This window comes from Phaenicophaeus curvirostris, chromosome 1 (genome assembly GCF_032191515.1).
Source record: "Phaenicophaeus curvirostris isolate KB17595 chromosome 1, BPBGC_Pcur_1.0, whole genome shotgun sequence".
Classification (NCBI taxonomy): Eukaryota; Metazoa; Chordata; class Aves; order Cuculiformes; family Cuculidae; genus Phaenicophaeus; species Phaenicophaeus curvirostris.
The window spans coordinates 24,241,956-24,258,373 of NC_091392.1; the positions used below are offsets into that span (position 1 = coordinate 24,241,956).

Consider the following 16,418-nt stretch of genomic DNA (forward strand, 5'->3'; position numbering starts at 1 on the left):
TTATTACATTTTTATGGCATGTCATATTTCTTATACAAGGTAAATAAGTCTTAATGGGTTTTTTAAATTGTGCAAACTTTCTTTCATACGTCCATTTTATCATTGTGTTTAAAGGACCTCTTTTTTTTTTTGTGAAAGACAGAGAGATTGACCGCACTGTTGTTACTAGAAACTGGAATAGATTTTAACTGAGGATGAATTTTAAAGGTATTTTCATGTAATTTTCCATGAGATATTTTCTAATATTTCTTTTTTGCCTTTTGTGTATCATAAATATGGACAAAGATATGATATACCTAGGTATACACATGTTTGTATGTATATGTAGGGGTAAAGAGAAGCAGCTGGAAAGCAGCACAATATTTGTTCCTGGCCAGGCTGTTCTGAGGCAAGAGCAACACAAAGCTGGTACAGGGAGTCTATGCATGGATTATATTTTTCTGGTTTGGAGTGCCTTGAGGACCAGCCAGTTAGAAGGCAGCACAACGGAGGTCAAGCAGGTCATGAACTGAAGAAGTACGATACAATTAATGAAGAACTTGAATTTGTATTAAAATTCTAATTCTGCTTTCTTGAAATGCTTCCTATGGAATTTGTTTCACTGATGCTCTGCTGGGATGATAGTTCTTTAACACAAAAACTAAGAGTTTTGCACACTTCAGAGGTGTGGAGAACTTCATTCATCACAAGCACTCAGTCCCTTAAAAACCGGTTTCTCACACAGCAGCTCCCCACTTTTAGGCTAAATTAATATTAATGTATTTGCACATTTCTCCGAGATTTGAGGGTACCTGTCAAAGAGTATTCCCTGATGTGTTCTTTTTGGTGTGAGTTTTTGGGGTCAAGCAATAATTTGTGTAATTTTCTCACCTGAAGAACTACTGGGTATATGGAGGTGCTGAATCCAATGTCAAAGGTCAGCATTTGAAAACATTGTCTGCATCTGAAATACAATACAACACGAATCAGATTCAATGATGTCAGGCAATGTTGTGATATATAGAATCACAGAATCATTTAGGTTGGAAAAGGCCTCTTCAGTCATCAAGTCCAAGTGCCAAACCTAACATTGCCATCTCTACCACTAAATCAGGTCTCATATGTGCTACATGACATACACACATAGGTCAAGAGACAGCATGTGATACAGACTAAAATTTCTAAGAAAAGTTAGGAGCACTAAACATAGATCGAGTCAGACTGTGAGTGGATGAAAACAGTGCTCTCTTAAAGTGTATTCATATGTTTGCCATTTAAACCAGTGAGGAAGGTTGGCTACGCAGGAGGGAATAATAAGAATTTGAATTTGATGAGAATGAGGTCCTGCAAAAGCTCTGAAGACATTTGGAGGGCCATAGATGACAAAACTCTCTGGGCTCATTAAAGCCAGAGAGTTGTGCTGCAGCGGTGGGGATGTTTGAAGGCATGTGCCAGAAGCTCTAAGCAAGTCTTGGGTTCCATAAAAAAGAGATATCCATCCCTTTGGTAAAAAAGGTGTTAATTTGGACCACTGACAAAATAGCTCCATCCCTCTTACACTTCTCCACTGCTTGCTACTCTGTCCACTTACAATGTAAGCTTTATTTCCAGCTTGTGTAAGTCAAATAATGAGCTTTATATTACTGCCACTAAAACACCTGCGTTCTCAAATAGCTTTACAAAACATATAAATGTAATAAATAGTAACTTATGTAGTATTTATCATAAAAATGTCAAGGATGTGACATAGCATATATGGAAGAAATATTAATTTTATTTAACAAAAATATTACGTAATAAGGGTTGATTTATGTGCAAGAACTGTAACACTCTGAAAGAAGTGATTACCACAATTTAACACCCATAGAAATGTGTCTGTTGCTGCCTAGGTATGTTTTATAAGGTACATTTCATAAAGTATTCCACAGTGTCTCTTGTTCAGAGTGCCCACCACAGCCAGCTCTGAATTGTCTGGGCTACTTTAACATTAAATATGTGACTTTTGACAGAAGGGTCACCGAAGGGAATTACAGTTTTATATATGTTAGGATTAGCCCAGTTGTGAGTGATTTCTGTTCATTTGTGCTGCTTTCATCAGGACAGAGCATCTGGTCCTACGTATTCATCATAACCTTTTCACGAAGTAGAAACACTGGATATTGAAGAGTTTTACTTCCTAAATGCAGCACATCCTCACTTTATTAGGATATATGAAATAGAGGGGATTTTTTTGTTTTAGGAGTCGTGCATCCTCCATGATTTTTATTCTGTTCTAAACACCTATCTTGACAATAGCATAGCACTACCACTGCAAGTCACTTACTGATTGAAAGAATTTGGTCCTGAGGCAGATGATTCACTGAAGACCTCAGTTATGATTAGAAGTTTGCTTATAGCTTCCTTCATGTTGCTGAAGGCTTGTTGAGGAGAATTGCTTTTGAAGAATATCTCAAAAAACCTTTGCAACTGTGAAAGAGATTATAAAAATTTTGAACCGTTAGAGTAAATCAGTGCTTAGAGATTGTATATTAATAGGTTGGTAGAAGTAAAAATATCCTTGAACATCAACTTCAGATCTTATACATTTGAACAGTAAAGTGTCGTGAAAAGCTTCATGCCACATACTAGTAGAGAATTAAATTCTGTTTACAAATAAAGTTATCAGAAACAAACTCTGTATTAATGGTTTTAAAAAATATTGCTCACAGTCTATGCTTACTTTGCTAAAACCTTTTGCTGTCAACTGATTCTAGGCAATGGAAATTACAAACACTTATCACTTCAGCAGTACGTAGTAGTACACTCAATATAAAAGCCTTTTCTCTAGTTAACATACTGTGCTAATGGGAATCCCACTTGACCTTGACCATAAATCCTTACCCCAGGTTAACAAACTTTAAAGGGTTGAAAAAATGATCAACCACTTCAGTTTGACTGAACTCTTACGCATCCTGAGGTTTTTAGACTCCTGAAGCCCCCCAGTGGCATATTCATTGGCGTGCATAACACTGCCCTCAGCCACTTTCATCATTCATGCAAATTCACCTGTCTCATTACTTCAGATAGACATTCAGAGAAACAACTAGAGCAACACAGAGTCTCAGTGAAGTGTGGGGCATAGGCAGGTTTTGTTGCATCAGAGCCCCCTGTGCTGAGAAAGGGATTGCCTTTGGACTGTATTTCAACTAGACTTATCACATGGCACAGAATTCAATTAAAGACTGAACTATGTAAAACTATTAGATTATTTAGTAGTGTTTTGTTACCAAACAGATACATTAATCAATTACAAAAGTACTATCTTCAGAGGTAAAGCACATAAAGTACATGTGGAACATGTTTTGTATTGACATTTGGAGAAGAAAAATTACTGATTCTTTCCAGGAATTTCTCTTCTAAATTGACTTACTGTGATGGTTCAGGCCCAGCCCAGGTAATATTGGCATCAAAACTCATGCAGCTGGACTCTCAAATCCCTCTTCCCCTACCCCCAGGAAAAGGGGGAAAGGGAAATAAGAGGAAAAAGACTTGCGGGTTAGAAACAAAAACTACAGCTTTAATGAAATAATAATAACAATCATCATCATCATAGAATCCTTAGGTTGGAAAAGACCTTAGAGATCATCAACTCTAAGCATACCTGTCTATTACTAAATCACGTTTCCAAGCACCTCATCTACCTGCCTTTTAAACACCTCCAGGGATGTTGACTCAACCACCTACCTGGGCAGCCTGTTCCAGTGCTTGATAACCTTTTCTGTGAAGAAATTTTTCCTAATGTCCAATCTAAATTTCCCCTGACACAGCTTGACACCATTCCCTCTTGTCCTATCACCTGTCACTTGAGAGAAGAGACCAACATCCACCTTTCTGCAACCTCCTTTTAGGTAGTTGCGGAGAGCTATAAGGTCTCCCTTCAGCCTCCTCTTCTCCAGGCTAAACAACCCCAGTTCCCTCAGTTGCTCCTTGTAATAATGACAATGATGATGTAATAAAATATATACAAATATATGAGATTGTACCCCCACCCCTCAATGACTATATTTCACCACAAATACTGTAGAGTAGACATGAGGGAATGGGTCCACAGCTAGGAGGGAGTTGAGCTCAGGAACTGCATTCAGGAATGCACAGATCTGGGATCAAGAGCAATTAGACAGACAAGATCCTCACTGGATGTCAGCAGTTGCAGAAGAGACCCTCTTGACCTCTCATTGCATACCAAGTATGATGTATATGGGATGGAATACTCTGTTTTTCAGTTTTAGGTCACCTGTCCTGTCCATCCCTCCTTGGAAGTGCAGCCCTTTTCTGCCTGCTCAATAATGACCTTGTTTACTACAGCGATGAGTATAAGCATTGGACATTTGCATATCAATGTTCTGCACTATCACTTCTAGAAAGGCACACTGTCTCAAAAACATGAAGTTATCTTTCAGAAAATGAAGTTACTCAGAATGACTGAGTCAAGAGTCAGAAAACTGACTCTAATTTAGCTCAAACCACAACCCTTAAAAATGCCATTATATACTTTCTATTATTACCCACTTATATATGTTCAGCTGGCATAACATGATGGACACATGCAGAATTCTGCAGACAACCCCACTGGGGACTGATGTGGCTGACATCTCTTTAGCTGCCTTTGACTACTACAGTTGAGAACAATTATCCAGAGAACATGGGTTATCAAAGCCTGGCTTTTAGCCAAAGTCCATAATAAGGTTTAGCCTGATATTTTGGCTCTAAAGCATGATCATAGGATCCCAAGACCAAAGAATGGTTGAGCTCGGAAAGGAACTCTTGAGGTCATCTTGTCCAACCCCTCTGCTGAAGCAGGGTCATCTACAGCTCGTTGCCCAGGTCTGTGTCCAGACTGATTTTGAACATCAACAAGACTCCACAATCTCTCTGGGTAACTTGTACCAGTGCTCAATCATTGATAACTACTTTTGCTTTAGGATAAGCCACTGGAAAAGAAAAAGATTTGGCTAACTCAATATTAATTTTACAATGCTTTTTCTCTACTCATTTGACATCCACTTTTAAAAATCTGCAGTCATTAAAATAAGGTTTATGATCTCAGTGACACACTGAGTAATGAAGTGTTTCCTGATATTCACAGGCAACCTGCTGTGTTTCAGTATGAGCCTGTTGCCTGTGGTTCTGTCATTGGGCACAACTGAAAATAGCCTGGCTTTGTCATCTTTACAGACCCCCTTCATGTATTCATACATATTGATGAGGTCCTGCTGAGCCTCTGAGAAACCCAGCCCTCTCAGCTTTTCCTCATTTAAGGTCTGCTCCAGGTTCCTAATCAACTTAATGACTCTCTGCTGGACTCTTTCCACATCCCTCTTGTACTGAAGAGTCCAGAAGTAGACACAATACTCTAGGTGTGCCACAAGGGCTGACTGCTGGCTCACAGTCAACTAGATGCCCACTAGGAATTCTAGGTCCTTTTCTACAACACTGGTTCCTGGGTGGTTGGCCTCCGGCATGTACTGGTGTCTGAGGTTGTTCTGTCTCAAATACAGGACTTTGCATTTCCCCTTGTTTAACTTCATAAGGTTCCTGTCAGCCTATTTCTCCAGCATGAGAGGTCTCTCTGGATGGCAGCATGACCTTCTGGTGTATCGCCCACTCCTAGTTTTGTGTCATTAGAGGGTACACTCTGTCCCATCATCCAGATATTTAACAAAGACATTGAAAAACAATGGACCCAGTAGAGATCTCTAGGGTACACTGCTGGTTATTGGTGATGTGCTGTGATGCACTGACACCAGGTGTTACAACACACTTCCATGCACTCTAGTCAGCATGAATGCTGCCAAGCACTCTGGTCTGCTCTGGCATGGATGAATGGCTTTCAGTTCCTTCAGGCAGTATATTGCAGTTAAATGTAGTACACATTTTCCGCTTTTGTTTTCAAAAAATACTGTATCATAGCTTGCAGCCAGTCATGGGAAGTACGTTTGAGTATGCAACCAACATTGATCATCCTTTGCTTTTTTGCTTTCTTCAGTTCCATGAACTCCATTCTGTTGTCTTGGTAAACAACTGGTGGGTACAAAGTTTGTCTGCATGTCTTCCTGTTCTTATAATCTGTGGTTTTATTCTAACAAGTGGTTCCCTCTGCCAGCTTTACTGATTGAAAGAACTGTCTCCCATGCACAGATCTGAGCTGAAGGTTTGCAATGTCTGGAACTTTTTCTCCTCTTTCTGAGAAAGCTATTTGAAATGTCCATAGGAAAAAAAAAGACAGCAGTATATATGACTGAAATTATAAAATTTAACCTCTTACTGCTAAGAAATTGCAAAGTAAGTGTTATACATATAGCCTCATCCCTGCCCTTTGGATATTCGCATCATGTTGAAATCTTGAATTACATCACATTGTATTTTTATGCCATAGAAATTTTTCTGTGTGTACTGTAATTCTGTGAAACTCTAGGGCTAAAGAGCCCCAGAACTGTTATTTAGAAAGAGATTATGCAAATCCCGAGATCACACTCCATTTCATTGCCACAACAGGCAATGAACAACAGGAATCTCTGCTTCCCAAAGTCTAAGATCACTAAAGCTGTGTTTCTCCAATAGAGTAATACAAAGGCTAAGATTTATATTCATCTCGGAGTGAAATTGTCCCATTTCAGTTCCTTGTTCAGGGGGAAAAAAAAAAAAAGTTAATTAAAAATTTGCTTGTGAAATAAGAGATTTAAAATGAAAACTCATCTCACCAAGGTGGTTCTACATGGTTGTTTTTCAGCTTTCACAAGTATTTCCAGCATGTCTGCCAGATCCTGTACATCACTTACATTCCTGCTACACTGGCTTGCATCTTTTCTCTAATTTCCTAAATCTGCCTTGAATACTGAGGGTTTAAGTAAGAAGCTGTGTTGTTTTGCTGCACAGGGAAAATAAGGAGTTGCAGAATTTTATAAGGAGAGATGAGGATGATTGGAAGGAATTGCATGAGGGACAGAAAAATCCCATTTAGCTCATTTGCTCCTCACCATAAGTCAGTTCCTAAGCACCTCAACACAAAGTATACACAATGCCTATATTTCTAGTAAGAACTGATGGAAGACAGGCTGATTTGCCCCATTAGCATTCAGAGCATGCTGTTGGCTTTAATGGCCAACTGTTTCTAACACACAGGCTTTAAAACAAAACTAGCTTCTCCAAGGAACTGCATTTTAGTGGCAGCCCTCCTTAGCCAGACTAGAAAAGAATCATTGCTCAACAGGTTCTCATTAGGGAATATCAGGTTTTAGGACAACGTTTATTCTAATCCAGTGACTGAAAATAAACATTTAGTCAGGCTGGTTAAGGACCAACAGAGAGAGGAGACGAATTCTTCAGGTTAAATTCCAATTAATGAAAAGAAATCCTATTTCAACAAGCTCAGGCTAGTTTTGACTCCTATGGATCCTACAATTTTCTCAGCAATTGTTAGGGAGAATGTACTGCAGAGATTAAGGGTGATATGGTGTGAAAACCTCGAGCATCCTCAGGTTCTTCTGAGTGGGCCGAACAAAGACTTCTAAATATCTGTGTTCAACTGCAAAATATTAAAGTCACTAAGTTGAAGGTTTCTTTAGATGATCACCACCAATGCTGGTTCTCTCACCTCCAGAAGAAATAGACTACCTGTCCAGCATGATTCAATCTCATTATCAATTGAGCTTTTTAGAAAGCAGCATTCAACAGTAAAAAGAGGACTGAATGGGAAACTGGGAACAATCAGAGGAATTTAGTCTGGGAGAAAGCAGACCTCTGGATGGCAAATTTTAAAGCACAGAAGTCGGGGGACTAAGGATGCAATTTTAGAGGGCTGTAAAACTTAATGCAGACAAGCACATATATTTTGTAAAATGACACCATTGTATATAGAATTGCAAGACTTTTCAGAAGCTTGAAGATGTTCATCCATGTGCTGGAGGCATACAGTTGGAAGTATGTTCCACATATTGATGTAATGCCTTACAAAAGTGCGCAAATGCAGTCAAATTATATGGATCAAGCACTCATTTTCTGTAAAGACAAAATGACCTAGAAATATTCTTAAGCTTAATTTAAGCTCACTGACACTTTGCTCATTGATGATTACTTTTTCTTTAGGATAAGCCACTGGGAAAAAAAAAAAAAAAGATTTGGCTAATTCAGTACTAATCTTATGCTGTTTTTTCTCTATCTGTTTTTACATCCACTTTTTAAAATCTGCAGTAATTAAAATGAGGTTTATGTTCTCAATGACACAGATCCCTTTGACTCCTCAAAAATACACTGAAGCATCAGTAGAAGGCCTTGATACACTGAAAAAATGCAATTTAGTTGACAAAAAAATTCCAATTTTCAAGCTACACGGACAGAGTTTTGGGGACTTCAGGAGAGTGGAAGAGTGTGGCACCCACAAGGCTAGATGTTAGGATGATTGTAGTAATTCCCTTGAGAGGATTTTCCTCTGGCGATTTTTCTGCAATTGAATTTCTTAGGAATGTTGGGGCAGGCTGGGGCAGCTAGCTGAACAGTCAGCTGAGGGTTGCCCTGAGAAGGAGTATAAAAATGAACCATAGTGATCTTTCTGAGATTGCCTTCTACCTCAGTCCTAGCACAGTCTTGCCTCCTGATGAGACAAACAAGAAAGATTCTCCTTGGCTAACCTTAGGAGTGGCAATAAATGCAAACTCAAAACCCCTACCTTCACTGACTGCATTTATCAACTTTCTGTTGATTCTAACAGGCATTCAGAGGCACAGCTCACTTGAAGACAATTCACTCAGGTGTCAAAATCTGTAGAGGAATCCCACTCTATAAGACTGCAAGTCTTAGGTTTGCCTACAAGCTAAATGTCTGGGTTCCTTTTATACCTCAGTGTGTCAGAACACAGACGCTTCAAGGGCATGATTTATTCCATCCTAAGATCAACACCTCAAACCAGTGACAGTAATTGCAATTTAAAACTGCTCTGTTCCTCCAGTGACTGTACAGGGCATCTAAATGAGACACTGGAGACAAGCAGGAGATAGACCACAGAAGTAGTCATGCAGCCCACCCACAGACAATAAAACCTGTGTGCCTGGGATATACAGAACTGTCTGGGAGGATGTTTGTCCTGAACTTATCATGGTAAAGAAAAATGTGGCCATCAGTGAAGTTCAACATTGACCAGGAAATTACACAGTGACTTTTCAAACAAGGACTCAGCTTGGGAAATAATATAAAAGCAGCATGAAAACTTGCAGTGTGAGGAACAACTGTGATGGAAATAGTGGCAGTCAAAACCTGGTCATGTACTGCCAGAAGTCACCCTGCTGGCATCACAGCTTCTGCCTGGACTTCAGGGAATATGGGCCTAGGTGTTGTGTGGATACATGTGAGATGAGCACAGGCAGAGCTGGAACCCCCACTTCTGCAAGCAGAGGTGCATACAAAAAGAGAAGCTGCATCCCAGGAGAGCAGGGCTGTGTTTTTAAACTGTGCTGCCTGTGAGACAGGGTCTGGGTGAATGTGAGTGAGTGGGTGGGTGTGATTACTTCAGAGGGGTAGAAGGATGTTTAGAAATGTGCAATGTTTATTAACATTGTTGAAGTGTCTGGCATCATGGTTTACCTGTTCTGTAACTGAAATGGATAGCGAGAGTAGTAATTATTACTGGTTGACAGTCAATTACATATCATCAATTAGCCACTCTATCCTGGTTTTGGATAAACAACATGAAATCAGTAATTTTTTCCTGCATCAGCATCTCACTTTTGGAGGGGGTGTTGAGGACTGAACTTACTCTCTTGGAGCAAGAAAATCAAAGGTAAGAGGCCGTTGCAGTTATGGAGTAATTCGGGGTGATTTTGAGGTTTACTTTTGGGGGTTTGGTGCATCATACTTTACAGGATTTATATGAAGAGATTTTGAAAGGATCTTGCTGCTTCCTAATTGTAGCCTTCAAAACTAGGTAGTAGACAAAGTTGTCAGGATCATACCTCAAAGCAAGATTTACATCTGAGGAACCAAAGCATGGCTTTTGGTTTCAAGAAATTATGCTTTTCGAAGTCACAAAGAATGTCCTTTCCAGACTGTTCTGCTATGCATCAGAGCTGCTGCACTCTTTCTGATCAATTGGATCTGAAGGGCCTCAAAAGACTTAAGGCAATTGCCTGTCCTTGAAAATAGCTGAGGATGTTTTCACCTGAATCAATTTAATAAATTTCTGATAATTTGCAGTGTAGGCTTTATAATCTCGGTTCATTTTTGTACATTCATCTTTCTTACTGGACCTATATTTGGTGAAATTTCTTCAACAAGTTCAAATACTTCTGGATGTTAAGTAGTCATTCATAGATACAAAAATACTTTTTTACATGCAGACAAGAATCTCTGACTATACATATGAATGTATCTAAACAGCAAAGATGTCTGCAAGAATAGAGTCTGGTTCCACACAGAAGACCAGAAAAAACGTATTTGTCAATGAAGAGATTTCCTATATTGCCTAGTAGCACAAGCAGACCTCTCCACTGATCAGAGTAAAAAAGTAAGACATGTAATGGGAGAAAAATATGCCCATAATCAAAACAATGGTTCCAGAATACATCACAGAGAAAAAAAAGAGCAGTAGCTTATTATAAGTTCATAGTGTTAGCTTCAGGTTGGTCTGTTTATTCCACCCCTGATTTATTGTTACAATGAATCATTTCTTCAAAGCTCTAACCTGACACTTGATGAAGTGGGAAACCAGGTGTTATTCAGCTGTTTTGTGTAGTGAATTGCCCACTTACATATATTTCTTTTTCTTTACATAAGACTCTCTAGGGAGATTCTGTTCAATAGTTCAGGGCAAAAAATAGTCTTTCCCCCTAACACTTTAGTAACTTATTTACATGGAGGAGGAAAGGCCATTTGAGAGACGTTTCTTCTGAAGATCCTTGCTCACAAGACTTGAGTCCAAAGACAAAAGGCCACTCACTAGCTTCAGCAACCACTAAATTAGCTCCTTTGACTGAGATTGAACTAAGAATGGTTTCTCAACCAAGCATCAACTTCTTAGTGGAAAAGTAAAGGTGATTTACTAACAGTATTTCTCAGCTCAATGTGAGAAGCAAAAGTGGACCATCTTGACCAGGGGAAACAGGAAATCAAAAAGGGAAAAAATAATAATAAGAATTGAGATAAGAGGAAGTACATCTGGGAAAGCTGGGAGCCACAGAAGGGCACTCTTACAGAGATTCCTGGATTGAACAGCCAGAGTGAAATGTTCTAGATCAAGAGAACAGCAGAGAGCTAAGGACCTGGGTAACAGTGGAAAGACTTACTTATGACATATCCACATGTTATAAAAAATAACTATCCTAGAGCTCTTACTAGATAGGCTGGGATGTTCATAATGAGAAGAGCAGAAAAGAAAGAACTCCAGGGAGAATTTTAACCTTATTTGTGCACTGCATGACAGATTGACACAGAGATGGTAAAGAAGGAAGGATTGTTCATTCTTTTTCTTAAGACAGGACATAGGGATATGAAATTAAGCAATCAGGTAGAAGTTTTAAAGTAAAACAAAAATTCTTGCTGAAGCAACACATAAATAATAAGTAGACTCTCACTGTCACAAGACATTGGGAAAACAAAGAGCTTTTGTGCATTAAAAAAATCAGTAGAGAACTGCATGACATAAAAGTCCAGAGGAGCTTATTAAATATAAAGGTGTGTTTTGTATTTCTAACCTTGCAGGTTACCAGAAATAGCAATAGTCTACCTATAGATGAGTACCACTTTATTCTTGTCCAGTTACACAATTCTGTGATGCTTTCCTGCCTGGTTGTTGCCAGAAACAGAATGTTAAGCTAATCGTGTACTTGATCTCCCCCAGACCAGACAGATTTTCATTCTTTTATCATTAAAAAGAGAAATTATAGGGTTTTAGATTCAATGAGGACAGAAAATAGAAAAGCCATTTACATTATGCTCCCAGTCTTCCAGGAAGAGGAGCATTACAGCATTCGATTCTCTATAGAGGCTACTTCCAAGAAAAGCAAAACACATATGCTAAGTTCTTACAGAATCTAATGAACATGTTTAATTTTCTTTTCTATTTTCTCCTGCTAAGTGACAAGGCAAGAATATGGAATTCATAACTAAAACAAAGGGAAAAAATCCTGAGCCTTTCTGGCTTTTCTAAGTATTTTTCTCTATCTGTGCATATGTTTGTGTACTACCTCACATTAAATGTCTGTTGTTATTACTTGAGTTAGTATAAAAACTGGCCACATGAGGGCAATCAATACTGCAACCTAATTTTCACAGCGTTAGGCTCTAAGCCAGACCTCCAGGTTATATAAAAGGATGTATTTCCTGAGTAGTTGTGAGTCCCGTTTTACTTTCATGTTGAGTATAGAAAGTATTTCTTTTTACTCCTGTTTCCAATACTTAATACACAGAGAGAGTATTTCAGCAATGGTTACAGTGACATTTCTACAGCAAGCTTAACAGCAAGCTGCTTTAACAAATTATGCTTACTTAACTGCACAACTGGAAAATCACTTAAGAGCATAGTTTCAGCTGAGGTTATCGAGAGTTATACAAGAACACCAGTCAAGGAATTAAAATCTGGAAGGCACCATCTGCTGGGTCTCTTCCAACCTGGCGATTCTACGATTCTATTTTGGATGAGCGAAGGCACGGTGAGACAGAGCAGGGACTGTGGGAAGGTGCTGACAGGACAGAAGAGCCTTCACAGGTGACGTAGGATGTGGCATTACTGCAGTCGATGAATGTGCAACCCTTCATTAAGAACTGGGACCAGGTTTGGAAAGGTTAATGGCAGGGCAAAAGAAGCACTTTAAAGTGTGTTAAACCTTCAGGTGATTAATCATAAACTACTGTTTCACATGCCAGCTTCTGTAAAACAGAAGATTATTGAGGGGTCAGCCTTCTGCTCAATAAACATGCATAATTTCAATTAACACAAGGAAGATTATTGCATACATTGACAGAGACCCATGCCTTAATTGGTTCCATATGCAAAATAGAAAGCTTTGATTTTATTATTAATTTTTCAGTGCACAAATGGCCTAAATAAGGATTTTTCAAATTTCCTCAAGGCAGTAAGACTATTAGGCAAGTCTTATACCAAAATATTTGTGTGGCAGGAAGTCATTCTCTTCCCTGCATCTCTTGCACCTTCCAAAGCAGGTCCCGAATCTAGTCACAATTTTGCTATGCCTTCACTACACGCAGAATCCTCATGCAGTGCAGAATTGGCCTTCTTTTGCTTTCTGAGCTAAGATACTAAATTATGTATAATCCAGAGAAAACCTGGCAGCTGGTGAACAAAACACACTTGAACTCTTCCTGAACTGCTATTTGACCAATGCTTACTCCCGGAGTCATTCTGAAGCCTTGACACTATGACTGGAATAAGTAAACAAGAATAGTAAAATTAATACAATACTTTACAAACAAAGATGCATTGGGGAATGTAGTATTATTTCATTAATTTTTTTTTTCCCTTTACATAATTTCTTTTAATCATTTGATATCATCTGGTACCCTATATCCAGTCTTTTTAAAAAACTCTCATTCGTAAATACCACATTCTGGTTGCTTCTAGCAACCATAAAGTGTTATTCTACATTCAGGATCAGATTTTAAAGTTGATATACTGTGTTTGCAATAGTAATGTTGTAACCATAATTGTGGATTACTTTCTCATTTACATGAGTTTAATTATATCAGTATGGGAAAATTTGACGACCAGAGACCTATTTACATTGGAGAGGTCTCTAAATTATTATGCAACATTACTGAAAGCAGCACATCTTTGATGGCAATGCAGCAGAATAAATTATTCTCATCCACTCATTTTTAAAATAAAATAATTCAGTTGGGTCCTCTTGAGGAAAAGAACATCAAGCATTAGCAGATTTTTCCAGAGCAAAGTCTCCTCTACAGGCATGTTCAGTCCCAAGTAACAGTGATGGGTACTCTGTCAGTCAGTGGAAGAACAGGTTTTAGAGATCTTTTCTGTCTGTGTTGACTATTGACTGGCTGGAGCTTCACAACTTAACAATCAATTTTTCTTCCTACACAACAGAGGTGGCAGAGTCTGAAATCTTAGGAGCTTTCTGCACAAGGTTACTTGGCTGGTACAAATACGTGTAGCTTCACTGGCTATTTTGGGAAAGAAGATGACTCTGCTGGAGTTGTACATCCAGCTGGCAAGAGGTTATGGCTCCACGACATTTATGAGAAACTTAATGTAATCTCAGCCCAAAGGATATCAATGATTGAATTCAAACCTTCTCCCAAGTATTGTTTTCTGATTGATGATCTTCTGCCTGGTGCCTCTGCACCTAGCATAGAAGCCTCTCTGTGAAGTCCTAGTGTCTCACTTCTCTCCTAGTGTCTCCTGGAGACTCCCCATCTCCCCCAGGTTCTTTGTAGGGCATGCTGTTTAAGTTGAGAGTCACTCTACTTTCCATCTTTTTGTTTATTTGCATTTCTATCTATACATCTCTAAAACTGTGCATTCTGTGGTGCCTATTTTTCATTTATTTCTTGCCATTTTGACAAGCGTGCCTAAAGCTATCAAAGATATAACACCACAGCAGCAGTAATCAGATTGGAACTACAGTAGATGTGCTGCTGCTTCTACCTATCATTTTTATTGCTTCTTCAGCTGCTGAAGTGCTCTGTAAATGGTGGCTGGTACACTGTTCAGCAGAATTCCCTCAGTGGGAACTATTTTACAGAGCCATATCAACATTCCTACCAACCACTAGTCTTTAAAGTTGTCACTATTTCAGCTGCATTAGTCATACTGCTGGACATTGTGCTATTTTAATAAGCATAAAACAGAACTGAAAGCCAAGCTTTGAAAGTGAGTGACCATTAGTCTTCTTAAGTGTAAATAGAGGAATAATGTATTTCCTTGGGCTTCCACAGCTTCCAGTAGGGGAAAGAGAAGTAAGTACATCTCACCTACTTTGTCAATCTAGAATATGGCATGTTCTCTAAGAATGTCATAGCACATGGTAGGAAGTAAACGTTTTAGCAGGAAACTAATCTCATTCCAAAATTAATATCTAAATTGGGTGGGATGATTTGTTCTCTAGAGAAGGCTGTTTCTCCAATGACTAGAATTAGATAATGATCTTAGACTAGACACTTAACACTGAGAGAGCTAAAACTGTAGAACATACCAAATGACTGCTATCATCAAGAGTCCTAACAGTGACACCACAGCACTCAGGTGGATCCAAAGTGAAGACTTGTTCCTACCTGAAGAGTGCTACATAGGCAAAGCAGCCATCTGAGGCTCATGCTGCAGGAGCTGATCTATGTGATCTGAAGAAATCACTGCTACTTTGCAACCTTATTCCTTTGCAACCTTATTCCTTATTCCTTTGCAACCTTATTCCTTATTCCTGCCAGCTTGGTTGAATAGAGAGATCTTGAGGGATATCAAGAGGAAGAGAAACATTTATGGGCTCTGGAAGAAGGGACAGGCCTCTTGGGTGGACTACAGGAGGGAAGTGAGATTGTGTAGGGAAAAAATCAGGAGGGCTAAGGCTCAGCTAGAAATTGGATTGGCCAAGTCTGTGAAAGATAACAAAAAATCTTTCTACAAATATATAAATAATAAAAGGAGGACTAGGGAGACCATACAGTCCCTATTGGACACAGAAGGAACAACAGTGACAGAGGATGAGGAAAAGGCTGAGGTACTTAATGGCTTCTTTGCCTCAGTCTTTAGTTGTAAGGAGGGTCGTTCCGTCTGTGTACAAACCCAGGAGCTAGAGGAGCATAATGAGGCTCCCGTGATCCAAGAGGAGGTGGTCAGAGCCTTGCTAGCCCAACTAGACAGCCACAAGTCTATGGGGCTGGACGGGATTCACCCTAGGGTACTGAAGGAGCTGGCAGATGTGCTGGCCAAACCCCTTTCCATCATCTTCCAACAGTCCTGGAAGACTGGGGAAGTCCCACTGGACTGGAGGCCGGCTGATGTTGTGCCCATCTACAAGAAGGGTCGCAGGGAGGATCCAGGAAACTACAGGCCTGTCAGTCTGACCTCAGTGCCAGGGAAAGTCATGGAGCAGGTGATCTTGAGTGCTATCATGAAGCACATGCAAGAGAACCGGGTGATCAGGCCCAGTCAACATGGGTTCACCAAAGGCAGGTCTTGCCAGACTAACCTGATCACCTTCTATGACAAAGTGACTCGGCTGCTGGATGAGGGAAAGGCTGTGGATGTGGTCTTCCTGGACTTCAGTAAAGCCTTTGACACAGTTTCTCACAGCATTCTGCTTGAGAAGCTGTCAGCCTCTGGCCTGGACAAGCGCACACTCTCCTGGGTGGAAAACTGGTTGGATGGCCGGGCCCAGAGAGTGGTGGGAAATGGTGTGAAATCCAGCTGGAGGCCAGTGACAAGTGGGGTTCCCCAG

At 39.6% G+C, this 16,418-nt stretch overlaps 1 protein-coding gene across 3 annotated transcripts in view; it reads right to left on the reverse strand.

The window, feature by feature from the left end:
- Nucleotides 1-16,418, reverse strand: part of CPED1 (cadherin like and PC-esterase domain containing 1) — a 145,610-nt gene that overhangs the window by 78,219 nt on the left and 50,973 nt on the right. For all 3 annotated transcript variants that reach the window (XR_011336836.1, XM_069850682.1, XM_069850692.1), the window contains 2 exons: nt 2,303-2,445; nt 871-943 (listed from right to left, as the gene is read on the reverse strand). Coding sequence is in view for 2 of the 3 variants with exons in the window: in XM_069850682.1 (XP_069706783.1) it covers nt 871-943; nt 2,303-2,445 (216 nt within the window). In the remaining variant the exon portion in view is untranslated. The remainder of the gene's footprint in view (nt 1-870; nt 944-2,302; nt 2,446-16,418) is intronic.